Source organism: Carassius carassius, chromosome 12, assembly GCF_963082965.1.
Source record: "Carassius carassius chromosome 12, fCarCar2.1, whole genome shotgun sequence".
In the NCBI taxonomy this organism is placed as follows: Eukaryota; Metazoa; Chordata; class Actinopteri; order Cypriniformes; family Cyprinidae; genus Carassius; species Carassius carassius.
Window position 1 is genome coordinate 14,150,886 of NC_081766.1, and position 20,089 is coordinate 14,170,974.

General features: G+C 36.8%; 1 protein-coding gene across 6 annotated transcripts in view; it reads left to right on the forward strand.

Annotated features, from left to right (window-relative positions):
• Positions 1-20,089, forward strand: part of LOC132154875 (catenin delta-2-like) — an 83,523-nt gene that overhangs the window by 12,785 nt on the left and 50,649 nt on the right. For 5 of the 6 annotated variants that reach the window (XM_059563594.1, XM_059563595.1, XM_059563596.1 and 2 more), the window contains exons 2-3: positions 7,751-7,884; positions 14,711-14,823. In XM_059563594.1, coding sequence (XP_059419577.1) covers positions 7,756-7,884; positions 14,711-14,823 — 242 coding nt within the window. In that variant the 5' untranslated portion in view covers positions 7,751-7,755. Of the gene's footprint in view, positions 1-7,750; positions 7,885-13,031; positions 13,217-14,710; positions 14,824-20,089 lie in introns of those variants that run through there. The other variant, XM_059563598.1, reaches the window with a different exon arrangement.

Genomic DNA, 20,089 nt, shown 5'->3' on the forward strand with positions numbered 1-20,089 from the left:
GTTAATAAGTGAGTCATTGCGATTGAACCGAATCATTTAAACGGTTGATTCATTCAGGAACGAAACACTGTCACGTTGCTCAGAGACGCAAAACTGTGCTTTGGTGGCTGTGTTTGGAATTATTTTCTGTTGTAGAAATAGAGCTAAAAAAGGCAATATGGTGTCTAAAACGCAAGTCTCTTAATTAACTTGTTTACTGAACTGTTATATATATATGTATGTATGTATATATTCATGATGATTTTTGGAGGAAAAGACGGCATTCTTTGTGTGATTTTGATTTAATGTATGAAATTATATAAATATGTGAATTTTCTGCCCCTATATCTTCAATTTTGTGATCATTCTAAACATAGGCGCCGATTTATGTTTTTCTCCGTGGGTGCTCAAGGGCGCAAGCCATTTAAAAAATAAAAAAATAGACTAGGCTATTAAAAAAATATTGCATTTCAGAACCTTAGGCTAATGGACAGCGGCCGATACAAACAAACACAACAGCGTCACTTCTCAAAAATACAAACAGGATTGGAGATGAAAAGTTTGACTGACACGTAACCGCTAATGCGTTCAGCTTCTTGGGAAATTAATGTTTTGTAAATATTGATTAAAAGACTATTGCGAAAGGACAGCGTTTCCATTAACCGATTGTTGCGACTAAAATAATCCTTTCCCAGAGTTTCTGGGAATGTCTACCTCATTTATGTTTCGAGGTTTCTTTTGATAGTGGCATGGCTTTTCTTTGAGGTTTCGAATCCATTATTCATATAGGCTAAAAAAATATTTTTTTATTTTATGTATTTAACAAAGAACTTGTATTCTGTCCAAAAGTAGGCTACTTTTGTGTCCATTAGTTTTTCCTCTTTTAAACCGTATATAGGCCTATACTTGAGCAGAAAAATGTTCCCATTTAAACCCTGTTACGAACTTTAAGGAGTCTAGGGAATGTACCGTAACATTTACATATTAACGTACTGCTGGGTATGAAATGAGGTGGAAGAACATGACAGACAAAACTTTGAAAGAGAAAAAATACTGGACGTTTATTCACAAAAAGCCAAAGCCACTAGATCCAGTAAAATAATGTCGATATATCAATATTAATAGGTTTGGCTTTTTTTTTATAACAAATCTGTCCATTTTAGTCTGATTAATGATTAGTGATTACGGAAAGCAGTAAATGATTACATACTCGCACGGCACTGTATAGTGGGGGATGGGACGTTTTCAGAGACGCTGTGATTGGTGGATAGGATATGGAACATGCATGCGACTGGTTATGTCACTGTCACTGACAACAACATAACCAATCACAGTGTGGCAGACGCTTCATAGCGCCAACTGCAATGTTTAATTTTAAATAAATGTAGCCTACTGGCAGTCTGGCACTGGCACACGTGGGTGCTCATTTTCCGTGGGTGCTCCACGGTATCGGCGCCTATGATTCTAAATGCATTTTAGGAGACTGAATCACACAGTGAAAGAACGCACTATAAGCGCGCACATCATTAAAACAAAAAATATGATATTATCGCAGATGATATATATAGCACACTCCTCACCACTGTCTTTTTGGCTAATTTGTGCAAAACCTCTTGCTAAAATGTCAAAGCTTCATTTTAACCACCAATGCAACGATGCAATTATTTAGCTTACCTCTACATTCTTGCGAAGGGTTGATGTCTTGTCGAGATTTTATAAGCTGCTAGTTTGGTCTTCCTAGGCAAGTACAGCTTACACAGCATAATAGAGCATACATATGGCCAGGGGTTCACTTCATTTCCTTCGAGTTCAACTTCAGAATATGACGGGGTTTCATTTTCAGCGGTGTCTGCACCACTAACGCCTGTTTTGACCGTCTGCATCTTTCTTGTGATTTTAGCGCCAGTTTGCCCTCCTGCCCATTATTTACTGACGTAGTTTCCAGGGAGCGATTTTTTTTTTTTTTTTTTTACTCAGTAATTAATGTGTTTTAAAATGTAGCGAAGTACAATACTTTAAACAAAATATACTTAAGTAAAAGTAAAATTACAGATTTAAAAAAATACTTTAAAAAGTATTAGTACACAAAAAAGCTACTCAATTACAGTAACGCGAGTAAATGTAATTCGTTACTTTCCACCTCTGGCAAAGGGATAGCTGTTTCAATTATACTTCTTAATGAGCATATGCTTTACCTTTTATAATCTGTTGTATACTTCTATTTCACAAAAATAAAGAGGGGCAGAGGTGGCCATTGAAAAAATAAAATGCACTCAAACATTACCACCAGAGACTATAGAGGAGAAAAAGCCCTAATAAGCAGTGGGGCCTGTTTGATCACAGCGAGCCTCACATAATTCCTTTTTATCATCGATGTCACGCTCTGCTGTCCTTTGAGAACATGATCCGAGGAGCATTTTAAATGCCTCACATTTGCGCTGCTTCTTAATGTATCATTGACATTTTGGGCAATGAGACATGTATTGAAAAACTATACAATTCTCCTCCAAAGACTTTTGCTGATAGTTAATTAGGTCTTGAATTTGATATGCTATACAAGGGCATAACCAAATTTAGTCCGTTTTTTTACTGGTCCCTCTTGATTTTGTAATTTGATATGACTTGTAAACACATATGATGCATTTCTAGTACACTAAAAATATTTATAGGTAGAGCAAAGACACGGTTAAATTAATATACCGATTGCAAAGTAAAAGGCACATTATCTCCAGTCCCATTTCGGTGCTTTGTGCAGGAGTGCATAACGTCATCTCCCAGCCTCACAGAAAACGAGATTAGTTTCCTTTAAGACCTTATTGAACATGTTAATCTTGCAGTGTGCTCTGAATTTTATTGCTGTTTCATTCCCAATGTTGTCAGTCGTCTGTCGACACAATAAATAAACAAATCTGTCCACAGTCAGATCACAAAGGACTGATGATTAATGTTTGCATGATTAATGAAGTTGTTTGTTTTCCTTCATCTTCCCACCCCACCGACATATAGCCTAAGTTAAATAACTAATATACTTGATAATAATTAAAAAATTTGATTTCGTATAATATTTCACATAAATATTTATCTTCAAATTGCAAGTTCTTAATGCATTACCCTCATTTTCACAGTCTAATTAATTGCAGTAGATAATCAAGTCTGATTTTACACTGAAAATGCTGTTGGGTGTGTAAAAGTGTTTGAATGAGCGAATGTGGGTGTGACTGTAAACACAATATGTGCCTTTTGTTTGTGCATTTTGATACTTTAGTATCCTGCGGGATCATATGACTAATCTGGGATTGTAACCGTTATGCCTGCCATTGGCAACATCAGTCGAACACCTTCATGTCCTCTGGGTGTAGGTACTAGATCTGTTTTTCTGGAACATCTGGTGTTTCACTGGGTGAGCAGATCTTGGGAGTAAGTCTTCTGAATCCTGTGCAAAAAAACAAACCAGGGAGCGTCAGAAGGGAGTAAACCATTGTCAGAAGCATATGGCCATTGTCTTAATGGGATATAATGGGGATGAAAATGCAAAAACAAGGCAGATGTCTTAAATTAGATGTTTGATGCAGAAAACAAGATTAACAGGTTGTGTGATTGCATAATGTAAAGCATAAAACAAATGAGATTACTTAAAATTGGAGTTTTCTCTAGGACTGATTTCTGGGTTCTGTTTTTGTAGAGATTGTTGCTATGAGTTGTATGCAATCCCAAAGGACGGATGATGGATTAATTCCATTGGGTGCAATCACGAGACTGTAAATTAACCTGTTAATCTTGTCTCTTATGCCATCCTATACGAGCCTCCACATGCAGCAAAAACATACTTACCATTAGGGCAGGGTAAAAATATCGATATCTCGATATTAATCAATTCTCTTTTTTTACGGAACGATATAGATTCTTAAATCTCAAGAATTGGTTAGTCTCGCCTGTTTTCAGTTAATATACAGAACACTGAAGGACACTTCCCAACCAATAAATCGCAGTAAGCATTGTGCTTTTAATATGAAACAAAGTCATGCATTGTAAAACATGTCACATAACGTCACATTTACCTCAGAAACGAACATATTCGGTGACCATAAACTCATAAGTCAGCCAGAAAAATAGACTGTAGAGAGGGGTATTTTGCTAAATATATGCACCATATAACAGGTTCATTATAATTATTTACTGTTCTTATTTATGTTTGAATAAATCCATATTTTTTATGACAGCCACCATTTAAATTTTTATATTTAAAAATGAATTGAAATAGAAATATTATTCTGTAATTGTAACTTTATTATTTAAAAAAAACTTCATTGTGTAATTTTAACAGTTGTATTCTATAGCTTACAAATCAGTCAATTTTGACCTTCAATATTATATTAATGTAGTACCAAATGGCTCTCATTTATGTTTTACAGCATTAGTTGAGAGATTTTTTTGTTCTTGAGAAAATTTGGCAAGTACTGTACCTGATATATATACAAAATAATCGATATTGAATCGAATCAAATCGAAAGCTTGTGAATGAGAATCGAATCGAATCATGAAATTTGTGCCAAAATCTAGACCTACTCACGATAAAAGAGATATGGCACCCTGCATAGCCAATGTTTGAGTTTTCCAAAACCACCTTGAATAATAAGCACAAAACATCTTGAGGAGAATTAGTTACGGTGTGCTGCATCACCGATATGATCAACTGTATGCCTCACGGTTGCCTTCTTGGTGAGAGACTGTCATAATGGATTGATATCTCTATGGAAACGGCAGCCTGTTATGCGGTTTCAAGCATGATGTCATAGACAAACTAGGCATTCAGACATGTGTGGCTGAGCCCCGATAGAGAGCTCCTGCTTTGTTGTAGAGCTTTCAGTGAGGAAAATTATGAACATTTCACAAATTAGATAATTTCTCCTTCTCAGCTATTTGATATCTACAGCTACGCCAGTGTAAAGACTTGAAATGTCTACATTTACCTCAGTGTTTTCAGACAAAAGTCATTGGGGAAGCATGATAAAATCCTTTATAACAAAAATGTAGCTTTTGTCACTTTAAATGAAAAAGTGCCACTGAGGAAATGAAATAGGATCTAACCGCTCGTTGGCAACAATGGCTCCGATTCTTCCCACTGTTCAATTTGTTTAGTGTTTGACAATGAAATTGAGGTTGTGTTACGGGACTCTCCTGTATGTCTTGAGCTGATCTGATAGGTAGAGTCGGGCCATTGTGCAAGGTGTTTTAGTAAAATTGCAGCAAATTTCCACTGAGCAGTGCAGGTCTGTTTCTAAGGTAACTGCGGCCTTGGAGTGATTGTAGCCATCATGTGACTCAAGACAATTAGGCTTTTTTTTTTTTTTTTTTTTTTACCTATTTCTAAGTAATGCCTTTTCTTTTTCTTTTTCTTTTTCTTTTTCTTCCTTTTTCAACTAAACACACAGTGTGTTATGCCAGTTAGCTTCTGTTTGGTCTATTCAGTATGTTAAGAGTTTCGCCATTTCCTTTTGATGCTGCGTAATATGCTTGTGAGTCAGAAATCAGAGTACTCATTATATTTTACATGTTCATTTGGATTAATGCATTCTATGACTTCTCTGGTTCATGTATTGTGCTTCTTAGTGCACAATCCAGTTCCAGCAAGCCTTTATATTTTTTGTTGTGAGTTCTCCACATATAATAACAGCACTGAATAAAATGTACATTTTAAATTGTTATTTTCCAAGTAAAAGCACCAATTCAAATAAAGATTTTAAAGATATATACCATGCAAGCTGATTACGATCAGAACTACATGAATATTACATGATTATTCTGTATAATGGCATGAAAAGGAGATATATATATATATATATATTTTTTTTTTTTTCTTTGAAAATGTCAGTGATCATGAATTGGTGTTTACTTGGAATATTGCACATTCAGATTCTATTTAGTGATTATCATCTGCAGAGAATTTCTCATAGTAAAACATGAAAAGACTTGCTGGAACTGCAGTGTATTTTATACACACTATTTTTTTAAAAGTTTGAGGTCGGCAAGATTGTTCAGTGTTTTTTTTTTTTTTGTATTTATTTTATTACAACACAGCAGTGGCATGCAACACAGGTCTTCAGGTCATTCATGCAATTATATTTTGAGGTTTTTGTTTATTTTTTAATCATGATTTATTTATGATGTCCGGATACTATTAATCAGAGGCAGATGGATGACTAAGATTATTGTCAAAAAAGTGTAATCCATCTGAAACCTCACACACAAACAGCTGGGACTGGTGTTAGTTGATGTCCTGGTTTATTTTGCATGATCTCATTGGTAGTAAGTCATCAGTTTGACCTAGAAATGAAAAGCATCTGCATCAGGTTACCAAAACTGATGAATAAATTGAGCATTTTTCAATACTTATTTATCAGTATAAATTTCACCTGCTATTTCACTTATGACTATAGCAGCTGTAGCATTAGTGTTCCCTATTTTTGGTTGTATGTTTACTCTTCTTTACAGAACAGAAGTGTTCACAGTTGTGCCTGATGTGGGTGGTAGTGTAAAAAGGCTGTGTGTGTGCTGGTGCTCATACCTCATACCACACTGACACATGGGAAGCCATTTTCTGTCTGCTCCTGCTGTGTGCAGACGGTTCTCTCGGGAAGCTTTAAATTTGGGTGGTTGATTTTGAAGAGAGGAAGCTATTGCAAAGGAGAAAGCTGAAAGATCTGAGAGGGCCACAGCAGTATAGTAAGATTTCATTATTTGAAATCGAAGGTTTTAAAAACCCACAAAACCGACTTAATGTATTTCTCTTTGAAACTGAAAGTTTGGGCCTAACATATTGATGGGTTAGCAGATATATATGCATATATACTACTTTTATTTTGAAAGAAATTAATTCTTTTAATCTGCAAGGACACATTAAATTGATCAAAAGTGACAGTAAACACTTGCATAAACAAATTCAAAATACGTTTTAAATAACTGCTTTTCTTTTGAACTTTCAATTCAAATAATCCTGAAAAGCAAAATGTTTCATGGTTTCCACAAAAACATTAAGCAGCACATCTGTTTTCAACATTCATAATAATAAGAAATTTATCATGAGCACCAAATTAGCATATTAGAATGATTTCTGAACAATCATGTGACACTGAAGACTGGAGGTATGATGCTGAAAATTCAGCTTTGCTATTACTGGAGTAAATTACAAGAATACATTTGATTTTATTAGCAATATTTCACAATATTACAGCTTTTACGTCATTTACCATTAAATAAGTGCATCCACTTTTGTAAATTTGTAAATGCTTATTAATACATTAGCGTGTTGTTGGCCTCAAAGCTAATGCATGTGAACTAAAAGCCTCAAAACTAACATTTTAGTTTGATAGGGTTTTCAAAGTCTTTTTTAAGCTGATATATACAAATCAAAGCATGACGGCAACAAGCTGACAATCGTGTTTGGAATCACAAACCTCGAGAGATGAGTAGAGAAAAGTAGGTCAAAGAAGAGAGAGAGAGAGAGACTGAAAGAAACAGAGATGGTTAATTAAATATTATGTGCTACAATTAGTACATCACGACAAACAATTGAAAATGTTGATAAAGCACTTTGATTAGTATTATGACATCAGGAATGTGCCAAACCATGTTATTTTTTATGCCATTTTACCTGAAAGTCTGTCATTGCGAAGGATTTGTTTGAACTGATTGCTCTGGTATGCTGAAGCATGACAAAAGCCTTGCAGAGTTCATCTTGAATAATTCTTGATGCTATTGTTTTGGTTCACAGAAGTAATGCCAGTACCAGACCAACACTCTGACATAGAGAACTCCAGCATGTTGAGTCCGGTACTGAACGCCTCAAACGGAGATGGATCCGAGACGGAGACCACCTCTGCCATCTTGGCCTCTGTTAAAGAACAGGTGGGTACTTCATGTCAAACTATTGTAAAGTGTTTCATACTTACATGCTGTCTCTAATAGACGGTTATGATTCTCACCAGACTCATACGGAAACATTAATTTCCCAACTGTTTAATTAGAAACTCTCTAAACCTTTATATACTGTAAACAGTAATTACACAGAATCATACCAGTCCTCAGATGAACTGCATAAGCCATCTGGGTTAAGGAGCCACAAGGTTTGGTGGGTTTCTGCGTGAGTCATTTCCATCTTCTCGTGCCGCCGGTTTCATGTAGTGCTTGGTGTCTAAATTCACAGATACAAATTGTTTTTAACGGTCAACACACTGTGCAAATGTGCCGTTACGCCTCAGTATCACATGGTTTTGTGGACAAGTGGGAGGAATGGATAGGTTGTGGGCCTGCATGGTGCAAGAAATGTGAAATATTTGACATGTTGCAATCAGGTCTCCATGCTATGCTAGTCACTACACCGCAGCCTATCTATAATAAGATTGATCACCTGCTTGTCAGCAGGTAGACAGCTTCCCAGACGTTGGTGCAACCTTATGATAAACCGGCTTGATCTGTCAGGAATAATGACAGGTGATTGTAATTGCTTATGACCTCCTGTCATAAAAAGTCATTTACGAAATGCTTTATGGGATTATTGCATATGTAAGAATTTAGTGTGTGATGATTGTACTGTACAGTATTTCTCACTTTTGCTCTGCATATTTATGTCTGTCTTGGCTGGAGGCCATTTTTGAGTCAAGACCATGTGTAGATAAAAATGGACCGTGACAAGCCCTTCGCTTCCTGCTAGTGTTTAGCTCGCACTCCTGCTTTTAACCACGGGACAGAAAAAAGCGACATGCTCTTAGGGTTGGAAATCTACACAGGGAGTGTTAAATTAGGCCACAGCCATAGGCTGCTGTGGGCCAGTCTAATAGCTCTCCTATCAGAGCGAGAAAAACTGTCTGCCATCTTTTTTTTGAGTTTCTCTCTGAGAGGAGATTAAAAAAAACATGAAACAATTGTGTGATTTTCTTTTCTAAGTTGCTGTACTTTCCACTGAAACACAATGATTGGGTGGGTCAAACTGAAGAGCTTTAGTTACAACAAATTTAGGCCCTAACCTGGACGTGGTCCTGGCCCGAGACCCCTAGGCCCTAGCCCGGCCATGTCCAACAGCTTATCAGAATACCAGCCCAAGCCCGCCTTTTTCCCCCCTTCTCTCAAAACAGCTTATACTACTGTTTCAGCTATTAAACTAGTTCAGTTTTGTATATAATGGCAAAGTGTTTATATTTCGTTTCATTTTTTAAGTTAATTCAGTTCGTTAAAGCAAGTTTTTGTTTTTAAAGTATAGACCAAGCGGCCAGTGTCAGACAGTGAGCCTATGTTTGATCAATTTAACCTTCTGAAATCATCACGACACGCCTAAAATTAAATCTATAGATATAAAACAATTCAAGCATATAACAATTTTTCAACGTTAAACCTAGATAAATGTGCGCTGTATCCAATTGTATGAGGAAAGAGTGGATGAAGCGCCCTTTGCAGGACATAATAAATAACACAAAACATGATGTGCTTTCTGACATCTCATCTTGAACAGGAGCGGTTACAAAAATGAACCCAAACTCAACGAATACATGCCTTACAGTGAGGAAAAATATATCTATAGAAAGCTTTAAAGTAACACTTAACGAAATAAAACAAATCGAAATCAAAAACTCTTTCATTATAATCATAATCCATAAAGATACACTTTTCTCTGAAGGCGCATCTGAGGAGATGGAGAACCAGGACCAGCAACTTCATCCTTGCGACACTGACTCACTCATAAAGAAAACACTATTTATTAGTAATAATTCAAATATCTCCTCATTGATTCCTCCTGACACATTTATGGTAATTACTTTTCTCGATGCTTTGTGGCAAGCGTTAGCCTATTGCGTGCATTTGAACACAGAACTCTTCAGCTGCGCTGACGGTACGCTCGCTCTGCTGCTGCTAGACACTAAACACAACATCGTCGAGCCGCACTTGACAGTTGCTGTAGTACGGGCTCGTGTTGTTTCCACCAGCCCGCAATTTATTTCATCACTAGTTGATGGATGTCTACAATATAAAAATAAGGAGAAGCCTTAAAAAGGCCCAAGTCCTGGCCCACATCTGAACTATGAGAATTGTCCCGAAGCCCGGCCCAAGGGGCATAAATAATTTGGGGCCTGTTGGGTCCAGCCGGAGTGCAGGGCTCTATAGCACTGCCATGAACCATGATTTGCTCCTTGGTATCAAGGCATGCTATTTTAGCCCCTGCTGGTAGATGCTATAACTACACAATTTGGCTCTAAAATGCGTCATTCCCCATCAATCGCCATTCAAAATGAGTTGCATATAGTGATTAAATATATTTATTTTGCATATATTTAGACCATGAGTTCAATGGAAATGCTAATAAATACCTTTCTTCAAATACTATAGATCTTGGTTGCTACTGCTAATCAGGTTGTGTTAGCGGGCAGGGTGTTCTCACTATTGAGAGCATTTCAACGGACAAAAATGTGTAGTACAAGATTATTTTGGTCCATTTCCTGAAAAAGAAAAATTTACATTTTAGAATTTTTTACAATGTGCTAAAAGTGAATTTTGTCAAATTTTAAGAACAGGAAAAATAAGACCTCCAAAACTAACTGAAAGTCATTAACTGAAAATAAATGTTTATCATTTTGCCTCTGCTTGTTTGCACACAAATATTATGATAAATCACCATAGGCTTATTTTTCCTTTTCCACTAGATGGCAATCTCCCATTTTAGAGGCTTTTAGTAGGGCTTTATAGATAGAGGTGGTGAGGCAAAAAACTCTCTCAGAAATAAAGATAGAAAAGATGTCACCAGGACAGTACCTTTTGAAAAGGTACACTTTTGTACTTATCAGTTTCTAATATGTACACTTTAAGCGCTAATATGTATCTTCTTTAAGGTACCAAAATGAACCCTTTAGGTACAAACCTGTACCTTTTAAAAAGATACCGCCCCAGTGCCAGCTTTTCAATCTTTATTTCTGAGAGTGAATAAACTGAGATCTAAAACCAGTGTAGATTTTGATGACAAAGGATGCTCTGTAGCACTGAAAAACCATTCCCCCTCTACCAAAATGTCTGGCAAAATGTCCTGGTCTCTTGTATGGTGCTTTGTGTGCAGTTTTCAAGGTTACACGTGCAAACAGAACACAGTCTCTCCTGTGTATGACTCTCTCCCATTAATATTCTCCTGTATCACTTGTGCTAAACAGAAATACATGCGATGGTCAGGGAGAGCATGTTTAACAACCTGGACACATGTGCAGTGCTCTCACTGTATGGTAAGAACTAGTAGATATTATATTTGCAGTAAAATGTTGCTTAGTGTGATTTCTTCTTTATAATGAAAACTCTTTTATTATTTCCCTTTGAGTGTCACTTTCTTAGATTATGTTGACTTCGTGATTATAGTAGTCTTATTAATGCATAAAGTAAAGGTGTTCTTTTTCAGAATTATTTCAGAAGAGCTGTAGTTAAAGCTCAGCTTTTTTGTCCCTTTAATTTGGTATTAATTAAAGAAATTGATCTTAGTGTTTTTAAAATGACACATTAATTATTCATAAAAAAGCCTCTGGCATATGAAGTTTTATTATGATCATGGCAAGGCTTTTTGGGGAAAGTGCCAGTGTTTGTAAGGGGTAGTAAAGCTAAGGTCAAATATTTCTTTCCATTTAATTCTCTGCATTTTTTTTTGTTTTTATATTAAAGCATGTTAATCAGCTCATTATATATTTGTCCGATAGGAGTGATTTGCTTTTGCCAGAAGTGAAGTAATTTAGATTTTTCAATCACATAATAATTAATGTCACATATTCAATCAAATGAAGCAGTTCTTTAATTACTTAGAATATTCATAAAAGTTGAGGCTGTTTTGACAAATTTATAAACAAAAAGGCTGTTTAGTTTATTTGAAGCTTATCCTGAGGTCCTTTGGATGGTCTCATTCCTGATGTAATTTTCAACCAGGAATACATGCAATTTCCCCTTTATATTTTGCCAGCCAAATTAGTTCATCTGATTCATTCCCTTCTGTTTAACACTCTTTTGTATGGCTCTCAGTCGGTGTGGTCAGACTGTGGAGTGGCTCTGGACTCATTTAACTCCGTGAAATTATAGAAATTGGGTTAAATCCTTAAAGGAACTCTTGAGGCAAACCCCAAGTGACTTTTTGCAATCAAATGGACCAATGATGAAACTTAAATGTCAGTCTTTGTCCACAGGAAGCAAATAGGAAATTAAGGACAGAAGATCACATTGGGCTCTTGAAGCAGTCAAATCAATTTCTTAGTCCCTTGGCGATTCATTTTCTAAACAAATAGGTTTAACTGCCTTTTCTGGAGTTATTATGTAAGATAATGGGAATACATTCCTGTTTCGCTTTCTTTTCATATTGCTGACTATGCAAAACACATTCTTATCAGATAAAATAGACCAAAATTGGCATACTAAAATTTTTACTCAGAAATTGCACAATTAATTACAAAGAAACAGCAAGTAATGCATTGAATCAGATTCTCTCCAATAATCCCTGTTTTCTCTTTGAAAAATAATTTATTTTTTCTGTAGCAAAGGGGCAGAAGAAAATAATGCTTTGACTGTTAAAGAATCACCATTTTTGGTCCATATGGTATGTCTGCTGTCCTAGTCGAGTGCTTTTCTGTCCGTGCGGACTGCTTTATTTAACCAAATTTTGTGACAAGTGGAGGCGACTCTCGAATCCGCTCAGGGAGCCTGTCCATTGCAGGCTACTGAGGCAGAACAGTCTGTTAGGATCTCAAGAGGAAGCACAAAGCTTAGCGTTCCACAGTGGAAAGGTACTTTTTTGCTTCCTGGACCCTCATAAAACACCTCTTTCTCTCTGCCGCTCTGCAATCTTTTCAACGAGACCTCGCGTGTCCCCCCTTCTCCTCTTCCGTGTGAAGCACAGATGGCGTCAGAAAGGGTGGAAGAGTTTAGGAGGAGGCGGAAGAGTGACTGGAGGGCGGTGGTATTTGGCTGGTGGGAGGGACCCTTTGTGATGCAATGTTGCATAAATAATGCCAAAGGGGCTCTAAATTCACTGTTGCCATGACGACCTTTGTGCCTGACTGCACTCCACTTTTTGTTTTCCCGCTTGAAGGCAGTCACTACCACTCTTGTAGTTTTTCTAATGACTTTACTCTACTCATAAGTGGGGATGAACACAGTCTAGTGGGATAGTGATGCGAAGACAAGGATCTTTCTCAGCACAAACGGCCTCTGGAGTATGGTACATGTACCGGTAAGGACGTTGTTATTTTATATTTGTAAAGGCAACAGGTGTTTTACTGCGGGACTAAAAGCTGGAGTAGTTTTGTTGATGTTGATGTTGATGATGCTTAGATTGCTAGAGTCTCTGATTGTTTGTATCGTAATTCCTGATGCTTTTTCAGTAGCAGAGCTATGCAGCTTGCCTGTTTGTTGGAAATGCACTGAAATGCATCTGCCATAAAATCATTAAGTGAGCCTCTAGAACTGTATAATGATGTTGAAAAGTGTTTGAATGCTGCAGTTAGCGCCTCTTTAGTTGTCATGGTTCATTGAGCTCTCTTCAACGCTCTGAATGGGTATTTTTGTAGCCTTCATCTGGGTTTGTGCTTAAAATAGCAGGTGATGTGTTCTGGAGCTCTCTTAGTGTTAACCGCTCTGGGGAGAGGGTCTTTGACCTTGTGGCTGAGAGAACTAATTTTAGTCTTGTCACAAAAGAAGTGGGAACGACGCACTGACTGTCGTAGCCCTGGGCACAGGCAGAGTTTCTGACTGGATTTTCACAGTGATTACTTTAAAGAGGAGCTCTGGGATTTTAACTCTGATTTAGCATTGACAAGTTTGTCATTAAATGTTAAGCAGCGCATATCTAATTAAGAGAGGAGTGGGAGGGGTGTGTACTGTAGTGCTGGAATGCTCCAGTGACTATCAATGTTCAGAATAAAGCCTTTGGATGTCTGGAGAAACTGTGGAGAAGTTAAAAAGAATGTACTCTTTCAGTTTTTAATCTTTGTACTTAGCAGACAGCTGATTCATTATAGCCAGGGCCCAAAATTAAGTATATATGTACCACTGTTTAAAAGTTAGGGGTCAGTAAGATACTAAAACTTTTATTCAGCAAGGAAGCTGTAAATTGAGTTATATTAATGATGTTTATAATGTAAGTATTTCTATGTAAAAAAAAATATATTTTTTTTATTCATCAAAGAATCCTTAAAAATGTATCATGGTTTCCACAAATAATCATATAATACTGAAGACTGAGGTAACGACTGCTGAATATTCAACTTTGCCATCACAGGAATACATTACATTTAAAAATATCCTAAAATAGTGTTTGTTTGTTTTTTTTGGAAAATTTAATGTAATTTCACGGTATTTGTGTTTTTACTGTATTTTTTGTCAAATAAATGTAGGTGAGCAGAAGAGACTTTCTTTTAAAAATCACATGAACCTCAACTTTTTAAACAGCAGTGTATATTATTATTATTTATTTATAAAAAAATATGCAAAATACAGCTTCATTGCCAAACATAATAATAATAAAATCAGTTGACCTGAGACTAGATTTATGATCATTCTCGAAGAAAAAAAATGCAATTGCATTTTATCAATATGTAAAGAAAAGCCCTTAGTGGCTTAGTTACTGGAGCATGTGTAAGTGCATGTGTAGTACGTTATAGACAGAATCAATTCCATAATTCCTTTAGGGCTTTACACATACGCTCTGTCTGCTTTATGTTTGCAGGAGCTGCAATTTGAGCGACTGACAAGAGAGTTGGAGGCTGAGAGGCAGATTGTTGCCACCCAGCTGGAGAGATGCAAGCTGGGATCTGAGACTGGAAGCATGAGCAGCATCAGGTGGGTCTGGTGGAGCGACACCTCTGCCTTAACTCGATCTGTCTCACCACACCATAACCACTTACACCAGCTTAAACTAAAGATAGATGTCTTTCACACCCTTCAATCGCTCCTTGATCTTCACCATCTAACTTGTCATTAAGTCTACAAAATGTCTCAAAAGCATGTTTTAGTCTCTTCCGTGAAATCCTTTGATGTCCCTTCCCTTCTATCAAGAATATTTTAGTGTAACCACATTCCCAGGAAACTCAGTTCTAAATTCTAAATTCTTTCACTACTACAAAGTAATCAAAGGGTTAAGCTGTCACAATCTTTGAAGACACCCCGTAATTAAAATCTCACAGATACTATAATAAAACAGACTTTATGGATTGTATATGCAATCACTTTGACCTTTCAGAGGCTGATAAGTGCTTCTAATCACTGTTTACACTCAGTGTTCAAATCAAATTGAATGGCCCCATTGTATTGTTTTCTTCTTGTTGCGAAGCAAATTTTATGTGTTTATTCATCTAGCTTGAAAACTCAATATATCAAATGTCCTTCAGCTGTTTAGTCAATAAGACTCCCACATTACTTGCTTTGTCAGTGAGATTCTGTTGTGCAGGATGATGTCAGGTTTAAAGTTATGCATTGTATCATTGGTTTTAGTATCAGTACCATCAGTGTGAGCAGGGCACTGGAGACCTCATCCAGGGGTACCCCTGGACCCTCTCATATTGTAAGTGCACATGTAAGCAACCTTGAGAAATTATTATAAAACAGAACATGTCAAAATTTACAGCTCTACATACTCGTATTTCCTAAACTATTTTGTATTTCCTTGCCTATCACAACTCATTTTTGCAAGTCCTCCCAAAACCTGTTTTTTCATGCAGCAGTTCAGTCGCTTCTCTCCCACATTAGACGAGAGCTGCCAACAGACATGGTTAGACACATAGAATATTTAATTAGAGTAAAGTGGAGCGGAGACAACACAGGCCGTGATGATTTGGATGTCAGGCCATCAAGTGCTTTTGCACTTAAGCCCATGAGATGACTTATAAATATACACAACCATTCAAAATATTTGGGGTTGGTAAGATTTTGAAGGAATGTGGCACAGATTTATATTATTAAAAATACAGTACAAACAGTAGTATTGTGAAATATTTTTAGAATTTAAAATACATTTTTAATTTTATTATAAATGTTATAATATTTCTATGTATATATAGTATTCATATATTAAAGATTATGTAATATACAATAATGTTTTTTTGTCAAATTTCTGACTGTAAACTTTTAAACAGTACTGTTTTTGAATTGTTATTGGTTAAAGTAAGACATTTTTAATGACGTCATCAACCACAGTGTTGTTTTTGAACCTGTCTTTCATTTTTACTCGAGCTTGAACTTTTGATTGTTCTTGCATTTATTGCCGACTGTTTGGTGTGTGTAGTATTAAAGAGTTATATCAGATATCTCCTCAAGACAAATACAGCTTACAGAAGCTGCTTATTATTGCTGCAGGGTTATTTTACTTTGTGGACTTTCTATTCCTTAGTTATTTTTCCGCTGTTGACTGCAACAGCCATATATTTTTCTGTGATGGCGTTACTAGCTGGTGTTCAATCTCAATTGCAAAACAATACTGATACAAAACACTTCACTGACTATTATATGTTTCTTTTTTATAAGACAGCAAGCTGAAAGTCACAGCATCAGGAGGAGCACCGTGGGCTAAAGAGAGCACTTTCAGCCTGCGACCCACTTGTTTAATGAAACATGGGTCTTTTCAAATAGCACTCCATTTTGAACAAACATAGTACTGGCCTAGTTCTTCGGCTGTTCTGATACTCAGCAAAAACAAAGCTCTGATTAGCCGATGTGCAAAATACTTCTGCAGTCACAATGGAAACGCCAAGTGAAGTTGTCTTATTGCCTCTAGCAGGCCATCCATCGGACCAAACCTCGGCACAGTGTCAAACATCTGCTGCTCTAAGTGAGGCCTTTGACTCGATAGTAGACATTCACTGTTGAGCCCTATCCTGTAGTGTGGAGTTGTCTCACTAAACGCTGTCTGTCGAGCACAGCGAGGGAGTATTAAGCCAAAGCTGTTTGACTGTTTTTCTGCCAGATTAGTCCACCAGTCTCCTGCGAGCTTGGACTACACTGGCAATGTGTACGCGTCTACAATGTGTGCCATGAGGAGAGATAATGCCTTGTTGGCATGTGGTATAAATAAGTTGTATTGAGGAGACAATGTGTTTGACAGCTCTAATGCTCTAAAATACTATTATTATTTTCCTGTTTGTAATATATTTACATTATTTTAGCATTTCCTGTGCGCAGCAACAAGCCTTTTGACTGTTCCTGCAACTCAATTGGTATAAGTTATGATGCTAGCTACATCATGTATATAAAGTGTGTTACTTGATTGCAGTGTAATCTGCTTTGAATAAAAGCATTTGCCTAAATGTAAAAAGGAAATGCGTGAATGTGCATCTAGTATCAAATACCCACTTTGTTTGAAATTGCACATGAAAAGGAAAGAAAACTTTGAAAGGCTTGTCCACTGAGACTTTATGCATGAGAAATGAATTATATTTATTTTTACCCTTTAGGTGAAGAGGATACATTTATAGAAAGAAAGATGGTGGGACAAATTCACTGAACAGTTTTGTGTGCGGTATTTCATAGTAAAATTCTGCTTTGTTTTCACCAACCACCAGCAATCTACTTTAACTTGGCTTTAAGTGAGCTGAAATAGCAGCGTGCTGTGAGTGTGTTAATTTAGTCAAACATGCAGTGTAGAAAAGTGCACTTTAAGCATTATGGCAAAGGCCAATTCAGGTGCCTGGATCATAAAGTATGTCAGAGTGTGGTACTATTCTGGAATCTTTTTACTTGTAGGCTACGCACGTCCTGATTTTGTTAGATGTGTTCCTAGGTCAAAATATTTTGTTGACCCTGGAACAACATTTTACTCCAAAAATATATTCTTGACCATATCCCTACACCTAAACCTAACCTTAACCATGAGTAATCCCTAAAATCAGAGGAAATGATAGATGAATGACACTGATGTGCAAGCACCTAACAGTGATTTTAAGTGGAAACTTCACAAAATCTATAAACTGGTTCTTCAAATCTGATTGGTTAATCACAACGTTGTTCCAGGGACAACAAAGATGTTGTCCCAGGAACATGTCTCACTTGGTAAAATCAGGTTCTGCTGTAGGCTACCTATAGGTATATGGGAGTGAATGTACAGCACTCTCTTCCACCTTCAATGCCCACGACTGAGGTGCCCTTGAGCAACACACCGAATTCTAATTACTCCCCGGGCGCCACAGCAAAAATGGCTGCCTACTGCTCTGGGTGTGTGTTCATTGTGTGTGTGTGTGTGTGTGTGTGTGTGTTCCCTACTTACTGCTGTGTGTGTGTGTGTGTGTGTGTGTGTGTGCGCGTGCACTTGGTTGGGTTAAATGTAAGGCACAGATTCTGAGTATGGGACATTATACTTGGCCACACGTCACGTCGCCTATACCAAGCAGCATTAAGAACAGAAAGTGAGCATTATTGCAACATTTCTGGTCCTCTTTGTAACGTTATTTGAATTGCAACATTCATTCAGTGTTTTGGGTGCAAAAACAATGCAGCATATTTAGTTGTTGCAGAGATATTATAGTTAAACAAAAACTTAAAGGAATAGTTCACCCCAAACTGAAAATTGTCATCATTTACTCACCCTCATGTTGTTCCAAACCTGAATGACTTTCTCTCTTCTGTTGAACACACACACACAAAAAAAGATATTTTTCAGAATGTTGGTAATCAAACTGTTGACGGTAGCCATTGAATTCCATAGTGCGGAAAAAGTACTGTGGAAGTCATTATTTTAAATATTTATTTATTTTTGTGTGTTCAACAGCTCAAAGAAATAATGCTGTGGTATTGATACTTAAAGTAAATTACTGATTTTTTTTTTGTCCACACAATGAAAGTGACATGACATGTGGCCAAGTATGGTGACCCGTACTCGGAATTTGTGCTCTACATTTGGATCACAAATTCCATTCTCGGAATTTGTGCTCTACATTTAACCCAGTGTAACCCATCCAAGTGCACAATACATACCTATTGAAATTCATCCTGTTGATCCCAAAACAGTGGCAGTAAGAAACCTTCCCATCTGCCTGTGCATGTATGTGCTCAGACAATCCCTCTCCATTCTTACAGGATATTAAGCATATTAAGGGTGTCTCCCGCACTGGCTGACTCACACTAAGTGTCTCCCTGTACAGTACAGGGAACTCAGAGCGTATTGATTTAGTAAGCAATCTGTCAGGCTTAAGAGGCGATGAAAGCTTCTTCTGCTACCCAAGTTTAGTTATAAGCCCTGACTGCTTGATTTCAGCCTACGCGTGTAGACTTAAACCCAGTTTGGTGACTGAGACTATCTGCATCTCAATTACTGGGGTGACCCTGTAGTTATTATATTGAAAGTAGCTTTAGATAACTAGGTTATGCTAAATGAAAATGAAACTTTGGAAGAGATTTATAATATTGCATAGCAGATTTTGATTTAGATATAGCTGGATTGTTATTGAAATTTCTGAAAAGATGTTTAAATAGTAGTTAAATGTAATTTATCATAGTATTTTTATCAGCCAAATCTTGTTTTATCATTTAATGCTTTAGATCTTAATGTGGTTCTAGCGTATTTTTACACAGGGGAAATTGTCTTTTGACTATATCAAATGCCTGTCAATACCAGAAGAAGTCTAGACAGCGACACATACTTGATCTGCCTTGGGACAAAGCCAGCACACTGCCTCCTAGCTTAACTGAGACAGCCTAACATAGTGTAGATCTCAACCACTGAGCTCCCTACATGTGACATCACTCATGCTGTCAGCCTAATGACCCACCATATCCTCAGATGCCCTCAAAATAATGTTTTGTCCTTTTAGAAAGTACACTTGCAATAGGAAATGTGTGATTGATACTGTAATTGCTCGGCTTACTGCTGTTGTCTTAGCCTCATGGCAGCACACTGAGGTTAAATCAATGTTTGTCTTTTTTTAGCGCTGAGAATGAAGCATGTTTTATTTATTTTTTCATTCAAATTAGTCTGAAAACTCCTTCAACTGAAAATGCAGTGACCTTACCTGAAGTTATAAGTTATATATATATATATATATATATATATATATATATATATATATATATATATATATATATATATATATGCATACACACACACACATATATAGACTGT